Genomic DNA, 16,619 nt, shown 5'->3' with positions numbered 1-16,619 from the left:
ATATACATCACTAACCTCATTTTCCAGAAGCTTCCTTTCATTTTTTCCATACTTTTCACTGCTTCCCAGAGCTTATACCTCCATTTTCCTGCCCCTGTTGTTTTGTTCTTTCTTTATTTAAGATAATAGTTTTATTGAGCTTTAACTCACATATCATACCTTTCACCTATTTAAAGTGTACAATTCAATGGTTTTTTATTATATTCGTAGCATTGTGCAATCATCATCACATTCAATTTTCAAACATTTTCATTGTCCCACAAAGAAACCCAATCCCCTTAGCCATCACTCCTCATTTCCCCTTCTCCCAGCACCTAGAAAACTGATCATCTGCTTGCTATCTATAAGATTTGCCTATTCTGGACATTTTTTATCAGTAGAATCACACAATATGTGGCCTTTTGTATCTGGCTTCTCTCACTTAGCTTAATGTTTTCAAGGTTCGTTCATGTTGTGGAGATTCATTCATGTTCTGCACTCATTTCTTTTTATTGACAAAATGTATGGATATACAGGTATTCCTCAACTTAACTGTGTCCTGATAAACCCATCTTAAGTTGAAAATGGATTTACTACCTTGATACATCTATCCTAAAGTTCAAAAATCTCATGTTTAACCATTGTAAGTTGGAGACCATCTGAATTACATTTTCCATTCATTGGTTGACAGACGTTAGGTTGTTTCCACTGTTTGCTCCTTATTTCTTGTACCTGAAATGTCCTTATTCCCTCCCTTCTTATCCCATGTTTAAGTCATTTAATTAAGGCCCAGCTCAAAAGTCACCTTCACAAAACCTTCCTTGATACCCCTTTCCTCCTCAACTCACTTGGACCTTTTGCATTTTTTTTTTTTTTTTTTTTTTTTTTTTTTTTTTCACAAAGTCTCACTCTGTTGCCCAGGCTGGAGTACGGTGGTGTGATCTCAGCTCACTGCAACCTCTGCCTCCCAGATTCAAGTAATTCTCATGCCTCAGCTTTCCAAGTAGCTGGGACTACAAATGCACCCCACCATGCCTGGCTAATTGTGTGTGTATGTGTGTGTGTGTGTGTGTGTGTGTGTTTGTGTGGTTTTGTGTGTGTTTTAGTAGAGATGGGGTCTACAGATGCACCCCACCATGCCTGGCTAATTGTGTGTGTGTGTGTTTTAGTAGAGATGGGGTTTCGCCATGTTGGCCAGTCTGGTCTCAAACTCCTGGCCTCAAGCCATCCTCTCACCTCGGCCTCCCAAAGTGCTGGGATTATACACATGAGCCACTGTGCCTGGCCTGCATTTAATTTTAATTATGAAATATTTGAACTCAGAAAAAAGGATATGCTCAATACCTATGTACCCACCACACAGTATTAACATTTTGCCATATTTGCTTCTGATCTTATTTTTTTAAAAAGAAATTAAAGGTCATAATACAACTAAAGCCCCATTTCTTTCCCTTCATTCCCAGAAATGTGACAGTTATCCTTAAAGTTGATATGTATCATTCCCTTACATGTGTTTTACACTTCCTTAGTATAGGTTAACTGTGTCCTCTAGTCAGGGGCTCATCAGGCTGAATCAAGGGACTCACAATCGTCTTCCAGGTTCTTTCAGGTTGTTGGCAGAATTTAGTTCTTTTTGATTGTAGGAATGAGGGCCCATTTTTTCACTGACTGCTGGGCAGAGTTTGCTGTCAGCTATTTAAAGGCTCATGCCCTAGCCCATGATACTCGTACAACATGGCAGCTGACTTCTTCAAAACTAGCAGGAGAACCGTACTCTAGTCTGCCACATAACCTAATCACAGGAGCAGCTATACTGTTATTTTTACAGATCCTGGTCACACTTAAGGGAAGGGAACTCTTCTGGGTGTATACACCAGGAGGCAGGAATTTTGAGAGCCATTAGAATTCTGCCTACTACAGCCCAGAAATCTGCATTTTTCACAAGTCTCCAGCCATGATGTTTCTGATGGCTCACACTGCTTTATTCCATCTCTAAAGAATATTTTTATTGAAAAGCATTAGGGTGATAGTTTAAAAAGTATTTTCCCTAACAGAGATGGATTTATTTAAAGTCCTACTTTTGACTGAATAGCTGAGATTCACATTTATGTAAAATCATTTTATAGCCTTATTAATTTGGGTGCCTTTAAAAATGGTATAAAGCAGTATTTCTGAAAGTGTAGTCTGATCGCCACCTATATTGGAGAGTTGGGAGAGAGAGTCTCTATCTTGAATTTATGGGAAAAAATCTAAAATGCTTTTTATAATGAAGGATAACATCCTAACTCCCTAATAAAATGTGCATGTGTATATTTAAATTTGCTGTCATTGACTTCTGCACCTACAAAATCCAGTCCTGGAGACTGGCATTCTTACTGCTTGCTGAGGGCCAGATGATTTATAGATTCCAGAATATCTCAGTGTGAATTTTGGTGAGAATTACTGCACTGAAAAGAATGGCAGTATTGCAGTTATACATGGGGGTTTTGGTACTTTATGTTTATATAGGGACTCTGAATTTAAAGCTATGCAATGTCTTCTTTTTTGAAAGGATATAATTGACACTGGAAAAACAATGCAAACTTTGCTTTCTCTGGTCAAGCAGTATAATCCAAAGATGGTCAAGGTTGCAAGGTATGTATAACATTTTGACATAGAATATTTTCTTCATTTGAAGGAGGATTAAGTGATTGCTTCTTTGTAAGGATAAATGTTTTCAACTGTCATTTTATCTTCAAAAAGTAATGTAATCTCATATAAGACTTAAGATATAATCCTTTTAAATAATTTTGTCATGTGTTAATAAAGCTCGTAATTACTTCCTTGCCTAATATTAACATTTATTTTTTCAGCATGCTAATTATATCAATTTGTCCTGACTAGCATGGCAGAGGATTTTGGGCCCCTTTACAAAATTAAGAATAAGGATTGCAAAGCGGGTGAGGAAGTGATAGGAAGGAATGGGCCCTAAAGATCTGGGCCTCCTAGAATTGAATGTTGTCTGCTGCATCTTCTTTGTGTCTATGGTGAAATTTTATAATACATGCTTCCTTTTTCACTAAGTCAGCCTCACCTTCTCGCCTTACCTGTGCTGCCTGACTTTTGTTTTTATAGTTCTACCTGTGTTTATTTCTTTTTAGTTTCATCCCTCAGCAACTCTGGGGTGGCATTATTATACCCACTTTACAGATAAGGATACTGAGGCATACGGAATTGCACAAAGGTACAGAGCTAGTCAGCTATAGAGATGAGATTTTAAACCAGGGAACCTGGCTCAGAGTTTATGTTTTTGCTACCTTAAGTTGTTAATAGAGTGACATCTAACAAACATTTAAGAATTTTTTTTTTTCCTTTTACAATGTCATTAAAAAATTTAAGTCTCTGATCAATCTGCAATTTTTATGTAGAGGTCAGGTAGTGATCTAACTTTTATTTTTTTTTCCTAAGTGATTAACAGATTTTTATAAACCCCCTTTAAAAAAAACAACATCTGTTGAGCATCTTTGAATCAGAGTAGGCCTTCTAGTGAGTCATATGTCAGCAGTTTGACTGTATAGGCTTTTTGGGACAGACGCTAAGAGTGTATAAGTGATACGTTATAGGACACTAAGTAGTAACCTATGAAATGGCAAAAGCCGCAATCACTTTTGCACCAACCTAATATAAACTAATGAGTGCACTTGCTTATTTTTCTACATGCAGTTTAGAGTTTTAAATGGCAACCTACTGTGGCACAGACTTTAATCCTCCAGGTATTCTCTTGTTGTTCTTTCCTGGTATATGCTGTGAAATTGAGATAGACTAGCTCGTGAGAGAGCTTTTGTGTTGCTGCAGGTAGGACATGCTCAAAGAATACTTGGGTCATTTGTTGACCCAAGTCATTTATTCACCATCGTTTTGTAGCTCTGATCTTGCATACATTTCATGTATCTTTCATGAACGCCACATCAGCGCTGCTTATATGATACTCAGAGAGAAACTAAACACTAAGGAATAAGATTGTCAGGTAGGGTTGAGTTTTGGAGGGCCACTAATCTTGTAATGTCTAACATTTCCACCCTCCCTGTGGAGAATTAGTTTTGGCTTCCTTGGAGGTGATGTCGCCTCTGTTGAGAATAAGTGGCCTACTGTGTCACACCACTGCACTCCAGCCTGGGCAACAGAGCGAGACCATGTCTCAAAAAAAGAGAGACTACATGGCCTAGATGACTTCTAAGGTTCCTCCCACCCAGTTCCAGTTTTCATGCTCTAGGCAGAGCAGTAAAGTGAGAAAGCCATGGACTTCAGAGTTTAGCCTGGCATTTCACTGCCACTTAACCTGAGAAACTACTCCATATTTAATCTCTCTGAACGTATTTAGTCACCTTTAAAGGGGAATGATTGTTAACAGTTTTTCTCAGGGAAACTATGTGAGTCAAGGAGATAATGTATTTGAAAATCTTTTTAACTGCAAAGCACTGTTTCACTGTTGGTTATAATGTGATTGATCTCATTGTAGTGAGCAGCTGCTTAATTGTGCCTTTTAGAATGTAGTGACAATAGTAAGATTTTTAGTATATTATATATGTAGCTGGTTCTGGAACTGTAAACATTCTCCTTTTTTACGGAGATATGAGTCACATATCATAAAATTCACTCTTTTAAAGTTGTACAGTCTAACTTTGGTATGTTTGGAGTTGTGCATCTACTACCACTATTTCATTTTATAATCTTTTCATCACCCCCAAAAGAAATCCTGTACCCATTAGCAGTCATTTTCCTTTCTCCCAGCCCCTGGCAACTACTAATCTACTTTCTACAGAGAGTTCGTACAGATTTGTGGATTATGGACGTTCCATATAAATGGACTCATGCACTATCCTGTCTTCTTTGATGTAGAGAGTTAAAAACAACAACCAGGACAACCTATGCCTGTGTCTCATCTCCAGCAATTCTGATGTAATTAGTCAGGGGTGTGGCCTGGGTATCTGAGTTTTGTTTTTGTAAAGTTCCCAGGTGATTCTGATGTGCATTGCAGGTTGAGAATCACTTTGGACCCTTTCCAGCTCTTTATGTATTTATGTAAGAAGGCATAAGTTTTCTTGAGACTGCCTTTAAAATCTATAAAGGCAGCTATAAATCTATAAAATTTCAAAGCAGCTTCTATAGTTTTTTATAATGGCTGAACATTTTTCAACAGGCAACATTTGGGTTATAAAATTAGCTTTTGGTAGAGTCGACTTATACCACCTCCAGCTTTTACTCTCAAAAATAAATACTAGTTCTTTTGGCACACTAGTTGTTTTAGCCTAAAGTTCGTCTTTGTAAGCCAGGTATTAAAAGTTGTGATGCAACCAGGGTGAAGTGGTACACACCTGTAGTCCCAGCTACTTGGAAGGCTAAGGTAGGCAGATCGCTAGAGCCCAAAAAGTCAAGGCTGCAGTGAGCTATGATTACACCACTGCACTGCAGCCTGGGCCACAGAGCGAGACTCAGCTCTTAAAAAAAAGAATGATGTGGCCAGGTGCAGTGGCTCACGCCTGTAATCCTAGCACTTTGGGAGGCCTAGGCGGGTGGATCACAAGGTCAGGAGTTCAAGACCAGCCTGACCAACACGGTGGTCATTTTTACTAGAGATGGGTCTCTACTAAAAATACAAACATTAGCCGGGCGTGGTGGTGCATGCCTGTAATCCCAGCTACTCAGCTACTCAGGAGGCTGAGGCAGGAGAATCACTTGAACCTGGGAGGTGGAGGTTGCAGTGAGCTGAAATCATGCCACTGCACTCCAGCCTGGGCGACAGAGCGAGACTCCCATCTCAAAAAAAAAAAAAAAAAAAAGAATATTTTGATGAAAGGTGATGTTCACCTCTCCCACACCATTTTATAGTTTAGGGATTGTATTTCCAAGGTTTCTGGACTGAGAACCCATATCTTTTTAACTTTACTCACTGACACTCTGCACCCTGATTAGCTGCCCTTCAGTGGACACCTGGGTAATCAGGGTGCAGGTCTCAGAACTGTCCTTCAGGTTCCAGGTGATCAACCAAGGGACTTGTCTGTAGTGTCAACTCATTGCTGCCCCTTTCTAGTAATCCCCATAATTTCACTCTCCATTTCATTGTCATTCTTTGGGTGTGTTAAAAGTGACCATGGTACAGTCAGCACGTGTGAAATCAGTGTTTAGAAAAATCAATCTTCCCTTTTGTAATGCCCTGTAGTCTCTCCGTATGTTACATGTCAAATTTTGTATTTAACAGCTTGCTGGTGAAAAGGACCCCTCGAAGTGTTGGATATAGGCCAGACTGTAAGTGAATTACTTTTTTTAATCGATCACTCTTTAACGTAAAAGCGTTCATGTGAAATGGCTTATAATTGCTTAGAGAATATTTGTAGAGAGGTACATTTGCCAGTATTAGATTTAAAAGTGATGTTTTCTGTATCTAAATGATGAATTATGATTTTTTTTAGTTGTTGGATTTGAAATTCCAGACAAGTTCGTTGTAGGATATGCCCTTGACTATAATGAATACTTCAGGGATTTGAATGTAAGTAATTGCTTCTTTTTCTCATTTTTCAAAACTCACATAAAAATTTAGGAAAGAGAATTGTTTTCTCCTTCCAGCACCTCATAATTTGAGGAGACCGATGGTTCCCATTAGTCACATAAAGCTGTAGTCTAGTACAGACGTCCTTAGAACTGGAACCTGGCCAGGCTAGGGCAACACTTCTTGTTGGCCGAAGTAGTTGAAGAGCTTTAATAATAACTGTTGCAGGCTGGGCGCGGTGGCTCAAGCCTGTAATCCCAGCACTTTGGGAGGCCGAGGCGGGTGGATCACAAGGTCGAGAGATCGAGACCATCCTGGTCAACATGGTGAAACCCCGTCTCTACTAAAAATACAAAAAAATTAGCTGGGCATGGTGGCACGTGCCTGTAATCCCAGCTACTCAGGAGGCTGAGGCAGGAGAATTGCCTGAGCCCAGGAGGCGGAGGTTGCGGTGAGCCGAGATCGCGCCATTGCACTCCAGCCTGGGTAACAAGAGCGAAACTCCGTCTCAAAAATAATAATAATAATAATAATAATAATAATAATAACTGTTGCATTATTATTTCAAATGATAAATGTGGTCATAAGTAAGAAATAAATGATCGAGTTTAGTCTTTCAATTCCCTGTCCTTTAAGTACCTGCCCCTTACTCTGGAGGCAGGAATCCCAGGATGTGTTTACAAACATGGTTGAGGAAGATTCAGGAAGACTCCAACAGCACTATGTAAAGCAGGTTTTTTTACTCTATCTTTTTTCGCCACTTACCTTGGCCTCCCACTTTGATATGCTTAAATCCCCTACTTTGTCTTTCAAAACTGCTTATTGAAGCCAGGCACAGTGGCTCATGCCTGTAATCCTAGCACTTTGGGAAGCTGGCACAGGCAGATTACCTGAGGTCAGGAGTTCGAGACCAGGCTGGCCAACATGGAGAAACCCCGTCTCTACTAAAAATACAAAAGTTAGCCAGGCATAGTGGTGCATGCCTGTAATCCCAGCTACCTGGGAGGCTGAGGCAGGAGAACCGCTGGAACCCGGGAGGCAGAGGCTGCAGTGAGCCAAGATCGCACCACTGCACTCCAGCCTGGGTGACACAGCAAGACTCTGTCTCAAAAAAAAAACAAAAACAAAAACAAAAACTACATATTGAAACAAGAAACAAACTAATGAGAGAGACTGCTGCTTTGTTTTCAAAAGATACATTTCCCAAAAGTTACTGGTCTAAAATATGGTAGTACTGTCTCTATTTAGTAAGAACCCTGGCTACATAATAGTGTTCTTATATGTAAAGTGTTGTTCTTGCCTTTCATTTTAGAATATACTTTTTGAATGTGAATTTCTGGATTTTTGTTTTATAGCATGTTTGTGTCATTAGCGAAACTGGAAAAGCAAAATACAAAGCCTAAGATGAGAGTTCAAGATGAGTTTCAAAACATCTGGAGACCTATTGACATCGCCAGTAAAATTATCAATGTTCTAGTTCTGTGGCCATCTGCTTAGTAGAGCTTTTTGCATGTATGTTCTAAGAATTTTATCTGTTTTGTACTTTTAGAAATGTCAGTTGCTGCATTCCTAAACTGTTTATTTGCACTATGAGCCTATAGACTATCAGTTCCCTTTGGATGGATTGTTGTTTAACTTGTAAATGAAAAAAATCTCCTAAACCACACCACTATTTAGTGAAACATTGAAATCGTATCTGTAAGAAATAAAGAGAAGATATATTAGTTTTTTAATTGGTTTAATTTTTATATATGCAGAAAAGAGCGGAAGTGATTGAATATTGTTAATTATACCACCGTGTGTTGAGAAAAGTAAGAAGCAGTCAATTTTCACATCAAAGACAGCATTTAAGACGTTTTGTTCTGTCGAATAAACCTATGTCTTGGAATTATCTTAGTAGTGTTTCAGTAGTATTGACTGTATTTTCCAACTTGTTCAGATTATTACCGGTGAATCTTTGTCAGCAGTTTCTTCTAAATGCAAATCAATAAATTCCCTAAAATGTACTGCTTTTTTAATTCTTCAGTGTAAAAATCTTTAAAATAAGGTCTGTCTCTTTAAAGAAACTATGCATAGTTATCATTTCTCTACAAATTAACCTAGTACAGTTTTCTGTTGGTTCCATTTTCCTTGTTTGTTAAGTTTTAGTAGCTAGTTTAATTGTAATCTTAATGATTACGTGGTAGAATGGGTTGGTGCAGCTATAAAAATGCCTAGCTGGGAGCAGGAGAAAAGTTTTAAGCCAACTCTTCATTGCTTATCTGTTCCACATGAGGTATGAACTGGCAACCTTGTGAGCCATCTAGCTTACACTTCTTAAAAGTTTGCTGTTGGCTGGGCACAGTGGCTCACACTTTTGGGAGGCCAGGGTGGGGGATCACTTGAGCTCAGGAGATCAAGACCAGCCTGGGCAACATGGCAAAACACTGTCTCTACAAAAATATTTTTAAAAAAATAGCTGGGTATGGTAGCATACAACTGTAGTCCCAGCTACTTGGGAGGCTGAGGTGGGAGGATTGCTTGAGCCTTGACAGTGCCACTACAGTCCAGCCTGGGCGACAGAATGAGACCCTGTCTCAAAAAAAAAAAAAGTTTGCTATAATTCCCAGCAGCAAAGTAGGAGACTCAAACTAATACTAAAATAATAATTTGCTGTAGTCCTAGACTGTCTTAGTTTACAAAACATTTTTACTTCTGTTACCACATTTGATCTTCATACCCACATAAGGCTGAGGTAGATGTTACCACATGTGAGTGCGATATCCAAAACTCCTGAGTCCCCTTCTTTCCCTCAAATGTCAGCTCCTGAGGTCCACTTGGCTACCCTCTTGAATACTGCATCCAGCTTCCCATGGCCAGACCTCTTCTTTTTTTTTCAGCTGCACCTACCACCTTCTAGTAAATTGAACCACATGAAATTACAATTTTTATAGGTTAAAAAAAAATGGTCGGTGATAAGCAATTTGGCATTGTGTAACCTAATAACATATTATATAATTGACGTGAATGACAAAAGTGGTAGGTTGCCGTGTCCTGGAGGAGTCAGCTCCATATTCCAGCTCTATGATTTTATAGCCTTGCAGCTTTGCCCTAAGTGAGAAGGCAATGTTGAAAGTCCCATGTCTTATCAGAACCAGGGAGTCAGATGAGAAACTGCCTCACGGCAGCTCCCACAACGTAGGGAGGTGGGTGACAAATGGCCTTGGGACAGCTCTTCACAAGATTGGTTATGTTACAGTGTTCCTGGGAGGATCACATGGCATTCCTCCAAGAGGGGTCAGACTGCTGTTGACCTTGTCTATGTGGCCTCTGTGGAGACATTCATGGCAGAGCTGTTCCCTTAGAAGTATCTACTAAATTGATCTTTTCCTTTCTTATTTACTGTCTGTCTCCCTTAGGAGACTGTCAGCTCCGTGAGTGCAGGACCTTGCCAGTCCTCATTACTGCTATGTCCTCAGCACCTACAGGAGTGCCTGGAAAATTGTAGTGCTCAATAAATATTTGTTGGATAAATGATAGGAAGTTAAAAAGCAATTAAAGTACTTGAAAATTACAGTATCTGTATTACCTAGAATTAGAAGCAAAACCTTTTTCAGGTTAAGCAAAAAACAAAAAAACCTTACTAAGAATAGCTAACATGTATTGAATTCTGTATACAATGGAATGATACTAAGCGCTTTTGAATCCTTGTGATAACTCTATAAGGTAGGTTGTTTGGATTTTAATTGCCCCCACTTTACAGATGAAGAAGGGCAAGTCCAGAGAGGTTGCATAATTTGCCCAGGATCACACAGCTAATAAGTAGCAGATGAGGAATCTGAACCCAGGCAGCTGTATTTCACCATCTTCCCTCTTAGTTCATTGCCACTTAACCTATAGTGCCGAGCTCCTGTGTAGATACTAATACACTGATAATGTAGAGGAAAATATAAAGCTCAATGAATGTACTGGGTCCAGATGACTTGTACATTAAACACAGCTTTTTGAGGTCACAGCTGATCTTTAAGAATGTAAACTGATTTCCCCTGGCACTAGAAAGCATTTTCATAGACTGTTACAGAGTTTCTCCAACATTTTCTTCAGATTTTTCTCCTGGCTTGTTTTATGATCCTGTGGACAGCTTCAGACAGTATAGCTTTCTGGTATGAAGGATTATGTTTGCTCTGCTTTTTTGAAACAGTGTTGTCTACTGCTGCCCAGGCTGGAGTGCAATGGTGTGATCTTGGCCCACTGCAACCTCCGCCTCCCTGGCTCAGGCCAAGCACATGCTACCACTCTCAGCTAATGTTTTATTTATGTTTTTAGATATATGGTCTCACCATGTTTCCCAGGCTGGTCTCGAACTCCTGGCTCAGGCAGTCCTCCCGCCGTGGCTTCCCAAAGTGCTGGGATTACAGGCATCAGCCACTATGCTTGGCTTGTTCTGCCATTTTCAAATGTGAATTTTATAGACACTTTAAACCACTTGAAAGAGTAATGATGTTTTAATGGTTTTCATTATTTGCAACTTCAAGCATTACTGTTAAACACTGCCAAATTAAGTTTCAAGTTTTCTCTTTACACAATATGGATGTACTTCCTAATGGACTTCCTCGTCATGATTAATGAGTGAAGTGACATTCAAACTTGGTAGCTTTTCAGTAGAACTTCCTTTCCCCAACATTTTTTTCTGTTCCTTTAATTATGGGCAAGATCTGAGAGCTCTGAACGTAAGTCAGAGGTTTGATTATTTTTATTTTTCACGTGGCTTCCTCTGCCTGGAACTTTTTGCCCTGCATCCTTCCATCACCCTCTGTGTCCTCTTGTCATGTCCCTGCACTTTTTTGAGTGTGTCTGTTTTCTGACACTACAAGACATTACAGGCTCATCTTGTGTTTTCCCTACCCTGTTCCAGAATCAGCCATTACTTCACAGAGCGCTGGTTGTTATTGGAGAACGCTATTAGAAACCAGGATCTCATGTAGGCATGCTCATTTCTATTGGAGGGTCATACAAATAATTTGTAAAATGTTTGTAGGTCCTCCCAGTGGATAGGATTAGGAAATAAAGCGTGCATACTAACCACGCATACACACACATCTACGTCTATTTCTGTATCTGTCTGTATACATATTAAAATAAACATGAGTTGATAAGTCATGTTTCCGCTCTAATCCACAGCACAGATTTCATTCTAGCCTCCCCCTCTTCCTTTTTAGCTTTTTCAACAGTGGGAAATGTGGCTCTTGTTATGTATACTTTATTCACTTATTTGACCCTAGGATCATAAAGTAGTTCTGTATGCCTGTAACAGTTTGACTAACTAGAATTCATTATTTGTGTACAGATCTTTTTGTCCTAAGCCTTACAGCGGGGACGCCCAATCTTTTGACTTCCCTGGGCCACACTGGAAGAATTGTCTTGGGCCACACATAAAGTACGCTAACACTAATGATAGCTAATGAGCTAAAAACAAAAAAACAAAAACAAAAAAAGAATTTATAATGTTGTAAGAAAGTTTACTAATTGGTGTTGGGCCACATTCAAGGCCATCCTGGGCCGTAGGTTGGACAAGTATCCAGTCAAAATACTGTTTTCCAAAATTACTTATTTTTTTCTTCATCCCTTTCAGTGTGGCCATTATTTATAATGCAGTTTGGTTTATTAGTGTTTGTATTCCAAATACACCCTTAGCCTTCATATCCTAGTTTTAATGAATTATTAGGGTGAAACATAATAAGAGTTAGAGCTATGCAGAAAAATCTACTCAGAGGTGCTTTGTTCCCTCCTATTCTGTTCCCACTACCACTTTCCATTCCTTTTTCCACCAAGCCTGTGAGCATCACGTTTATTTTTAATGGCTGTTACGTTTTTACCAAGCGCTTACTATGTGTAGGCACCTGGTATGTATTGTTTCTTTTGATGTTCACCACATCCTCTTGAGGTAGGCCCTTTTATCACCCCCACCTTTTTTTTGAGACTCACACAATGTCTCAAAAAAAAAAAAAAAGCAACCATACACAAGAAGTTACAAATACAGAATAAAAGTAAAATGCAACCATCACCCCACATACCAGGGTATCCATTTTTACATATTTTCTTTCTTCTTTCTGTCTTTTTTTTTTTTTTTTTTTTTTTTTTTTTTTTGAGACGGAGTTTCGCTCTTGTTACCCAGGCTGGAGTGCAATGGCGTGATCTCAGCTCACCACAGCCTTCACTTCCTGGGTTCAGGCAATTCTCCTGCCTCAGCCTCCTGAGTAGCTGGGATTACAGGCACGTGCCACCATGCCCAGCTAATTGTTTGTATTTTTAGTAGAGACAGGTTTTCACCATGTTGACCAGGATGATCTCGATCTCTTGACCTCGTGATCCACCCGCCTCAGCCTCCCAAAGTGCTGGAATTACAGGCTTGAGCCACCGCGCCCGGCCTCTGTCTTTTTTTTTTTTTTTGAGACGGAGTTTCGCTCTTGTTACCCAGGCTGGAGTGCAATGGCGCGATCTCGGCTCACCGCAACCTCCGCCTCCTGGGTTCAGGCAATTCTCCTGCCTCAGCCTCCTGAGTAGCTGGGATTATAGGCACGCGCCACCATGCCCAGCTAGTTTTTTGTATTTTTAATAGAGACGGGGTTTCACCATGTTGACCAGGTTAGTCTCGATCTCTCGACCTTGTGATCCACCCGCCTCGGCCTCCCAAAGTGCTGGGATTACAGGCTTGAGCCACGTGCCCGGCCCCTCTGTCTTTATATAATTGTATAAATGCTGCATAAACCTCCTCTTACCTGCTGCCTCCTCGACTTCCCTCCCTCTCTCACTGCCCCTTTCTGCTCCTGGAGAGCCACCCTCTCTCCATTTACCCTTCCTAACAGCTTCAGGTTCTTCCCATGTTACCAAAAGGAAAATCTTAGAAGCCTGTGTCATTCTCTACATATCCCCCCATCTCCTTCCATTCATAGCCTTTAAAACATATACATAGCAGTTATTGTGGTTATTTTTCTGATCACAAAATAAAAAAACAAAAACACTTTCTAGAAAACTGGAATATAGAGGCAAGATTTTTTTAAGAAAACCCAGTTACTCCACTACCCAATGAAACTGGAAACGTTGATGTACATCCTTCCAAAATTTCTTTTTATTTATTTTTATTTTTATTTTATTTTGAGTTCTGGGATGCATGTGAAGGACGCGCATGTTTGTTACATAGGTCAACGTGTGCCATGGTGGTTTGCTGCACCGATCAACCCATCACCTAGGCATTAAGCCCCGCATGCATTAGCTCTTGATCCTCATGCTGTCCCTCCCCTCCCCTCCTGCTCCCCCGCAGACCCTGGTGTGTGTTGTTCCCCTCCCTCGGTATGAGGACACTTTCTGGACATAAAGGTTTCATTTATTCCCATGAAATTCTAAAGTCTTTTCATACTTGTGAAGGAATAATAGTTTAGAAATAAACTGAACTTTAAAAGATACCATTTTAATAAATAATCTACAGCCATCAAAAATTATGTTTATGAGAACTATGCAATAATATTAAACCCTATCATCTGCCGACTGCCTCCTATGTTCCAGAAACTTATACACCAACTCTAATCCTTATAAGAACTCCGTGTAGACTTCAGCATTAGATGGACCAGGTTTCACCAGCTGTGTGGTCTTGGATAAGTACCCAACCGCCTGTCCCTAAGTTTCCTCACCTGTGAAAACACAGTTTCTACCAGCTTCCAAATGAGACGATCAATATGAGGCACTTGGAACAGAGCCTGACACATCATAAGCACTCTATAAATGTCTATTATCACCAAATAAATTCCAGGTGCCTTGAAAATGTAACTGAAAAATAAAATCAAACCATGACAATACTAGAAGCAAATTCAGGTGAACGCTTTTCTAATCCTGGGGTGGAGAAGACCTTTCTAAGCATGATACCAAAGGCAGAGATGATAAAGGCAAAGGATCCACAGAATTCACTGGCTGATAAAAATCACTTCTGATACTGAGCACGGTGGCACACGCCTGTAATCCCAGCACTTTGGGAGGCTGAGGTGGGTGGTTCACTCGAGGCCAGGAGTTCAAGACCAGCCTGGCCAACATGGCAAAACCCCTGTCTCTACTAAAAATACAAAAAATTAGCTGGGCGTGATGGTGGTGCCCGCCTGTAATTTCAGCTACTTGGGAGGCTGAGGCATGAGAAGAATCACTTGAGCCTGGGAGGCGGAGGTTGCAGTGAGCCAACCTGGGTGACAGAGACTGCATCTCAAAAAAAAAAAAAAAAAAACAATTAGCCAGGCATGGCAGCATGTGCCTGTAGTCCCAGCTACTCAGCAGGAGGGTGAGGCATGAGAATCACTTGAACCTGGGAGGTGGAGGTTGCAGTGAGCGGAGATCATGCCACGCACTCCAGCCTGGTGACAGAGCAAGACAACAAACAACTAACAAACAGAAAAGTCACTTCTGAGTGGTGGAAAGCACCACAAAGGTAGAAGTCAATCAATAATTTGGAGAAAACAACTAGCAACTTGTTGGACAGACAAAAGGCTTTTTTAATATAACAAAAAATTTCAAAATAAGAAAATACACATTTGAGGACATTTTCTTAGAAAAACAGGCAAAGAACATAAACAGCAAAGTGAGAAGACAGTTTGATGTGGCCATTTTATCCAGGGGCACATTTTGGTGAGCTCTAAGGACACAGCTACCATGATGCCACCAGTGTGACAGCTGTACGTTTCAAAATGTGTGAGCCCCAGCTCTTCCTCGCCCCAACCTCCATTACAAAAGACCTGCGCTCTCTACTTTATTCCTTTCTGCATTAATTTTCTTTTACAAATATGTTACTTGTCATCAGAAAAAAGAAAGAAACTGTTAGGGTTAGCCCCTTAAAGGGGAGCAAGAATCACCTTTCTAAAAGAAATTTTGTGGCCAGGCATGGTGGCTCACGCCTGTAATCCCAGTACTTTGGGAGGCCAAGGCAGGTGGATCATGAGGTCAGGAGATCAATACCATCCTGGCTGGTATGATGAAACCCCCTCTCTACTAAAAATACAAAAATTAGCCAGGCGTAGTGGCGTGTTTCTGTAGTCCCAGCTACTCGGGAGGTTGAGGCAGGGGAATCGCTTGAACCTGGGAGGTGGAGGTTGCAGTGAGCCGAGATCAAGCCATTGCACTCCAGCCTCGGCAACAAAGCAAGACTCGGTCTCAAAAAAAAAAAAAAAAAAAAAAAAAAAAAGTTCTATGTTAAATATAATATTTGCATATGTGAATCTTGAGAGAAAAGTTAACAGTTGAGTTGAATATTTCCTCTGTAGTCTGGAGCTAAAAATAAGGAATGTTACTGTGTCCTAAATCTTTTCTTTCACCCAGTGTCTGCTTAGATGCAACTCATTCATTCATTCAACAAGCACTCACTCAGCCAGGCATGGTGCTAAGCCTCGGGATGTCGCTGTGAACTAGAAACAGCCGCTACCCGCCCGCCCCGCGTGGTACAGACATTGTTGTTGGGAGTTGGAGGAGGAACAGGTAAACATTAATTAAATATTCAGGTTAATGATATATTGAGGAAAGGGCGAGGAGAATGGCAGGGCCAGGAAGACTCCGAGGAGGTGACCTTTGAGAAGACACATGCAGCAGATAAGGGAAGAGTGAAGAGGATTTCTAAGAACATTCCGCGAAAAAAGAACAGCGGCACCCAAGGCCCGGAAGCAGGCGGGGGCCTGGAGTGTGTGAGAAACCTCAGGGTTGCCAGCACGGCTGGAGCACAAACATGAAGCAAGACAGCTGTGGGCGATGAGGGCAGGGACGTCCCAGGGTAGGGAGATCAGATGGGGCTGTGTATCATGCTTTGCATTCTGTTCCAAGAGCTAAGATGGTTGACATAATTAGGTGAGGGGGGAAAGAAGCCCAGAAAAGCAGAGGTATCCGTTTTTCCTTTTTTTTTTTTTCATGGTAAAGATCATTTCAATTAAAACCTGATTCCTGGGTATGTATAATTGGTAGGCTAAATGGTGCCAATCCCTAGTTCCCTCATCCCCGCACTTCCCTCTCCCTAAAACCTGTACCTCGACTCCCGTTTGTAAGGGATGGTAGTTAGGAATAGGGAAATCTCCCAGTTGGGTGTTCTGAGCAAAGAGGTAATACAGCAGCT

General features: G+C 40.7%; 1 protein-coding gene across 3 annotated transcripts in view; it reads left to right on the top strand.

Annotated features, from left to right (window-relative positions):
- Positions 1-8,511, top strand: part of HPRT1 (hypoxanthine phosphoribosyltransferase 1) — a 38,172-nt gene extending 29,661 nt beyond the window's left edge. For all 3 annotated transcript variants that reach the window (XM_074391772.1, XM_003931150.3, XM_010341757.3), the window contains exons 6-9: positions 2,531-2,613; positions 6,218-6,264; positions 6,429-6,505; positions 7,861-8,511. In XM_074391772.1, coding sequence (XP_074247873.1) covers positions 2,531-2,613; positions 6,218-6,264; positions 6,429-6,505; positions 7,861-7,908 — 255 coding nt within the window. In that variant the 3' untranslated portion in view covers positions 7,909-8,511. The remainder of the gene's footprint in view (positions 1-2,530; positions 2,614-6,217; positions 6,265-6,428; positions 6,506-7,860) is intronic.
- Positions 8,512-16,619: the final 8,108 nt, after the last annotated feature.

This window comes from Saimiri boliviensis, chromosome X (genome assembly GCF_048565385.1).
Source record: "Saimiri boliviensis isolate mSaiBol1 chromosome X, mSaiBol1.pri, whole genome shotgun sequence".
NCBI lineage: Eukaryota > Metazoa > Chordata > Mammalia > Primates > Cebidae > Saimiri > Saimiri boliviensis.
The sequence above is the reverse complement of the archived record's forward strand: the minus strand, read 5'-3'. Positions and strand labels throughout refer to the sequence as shown.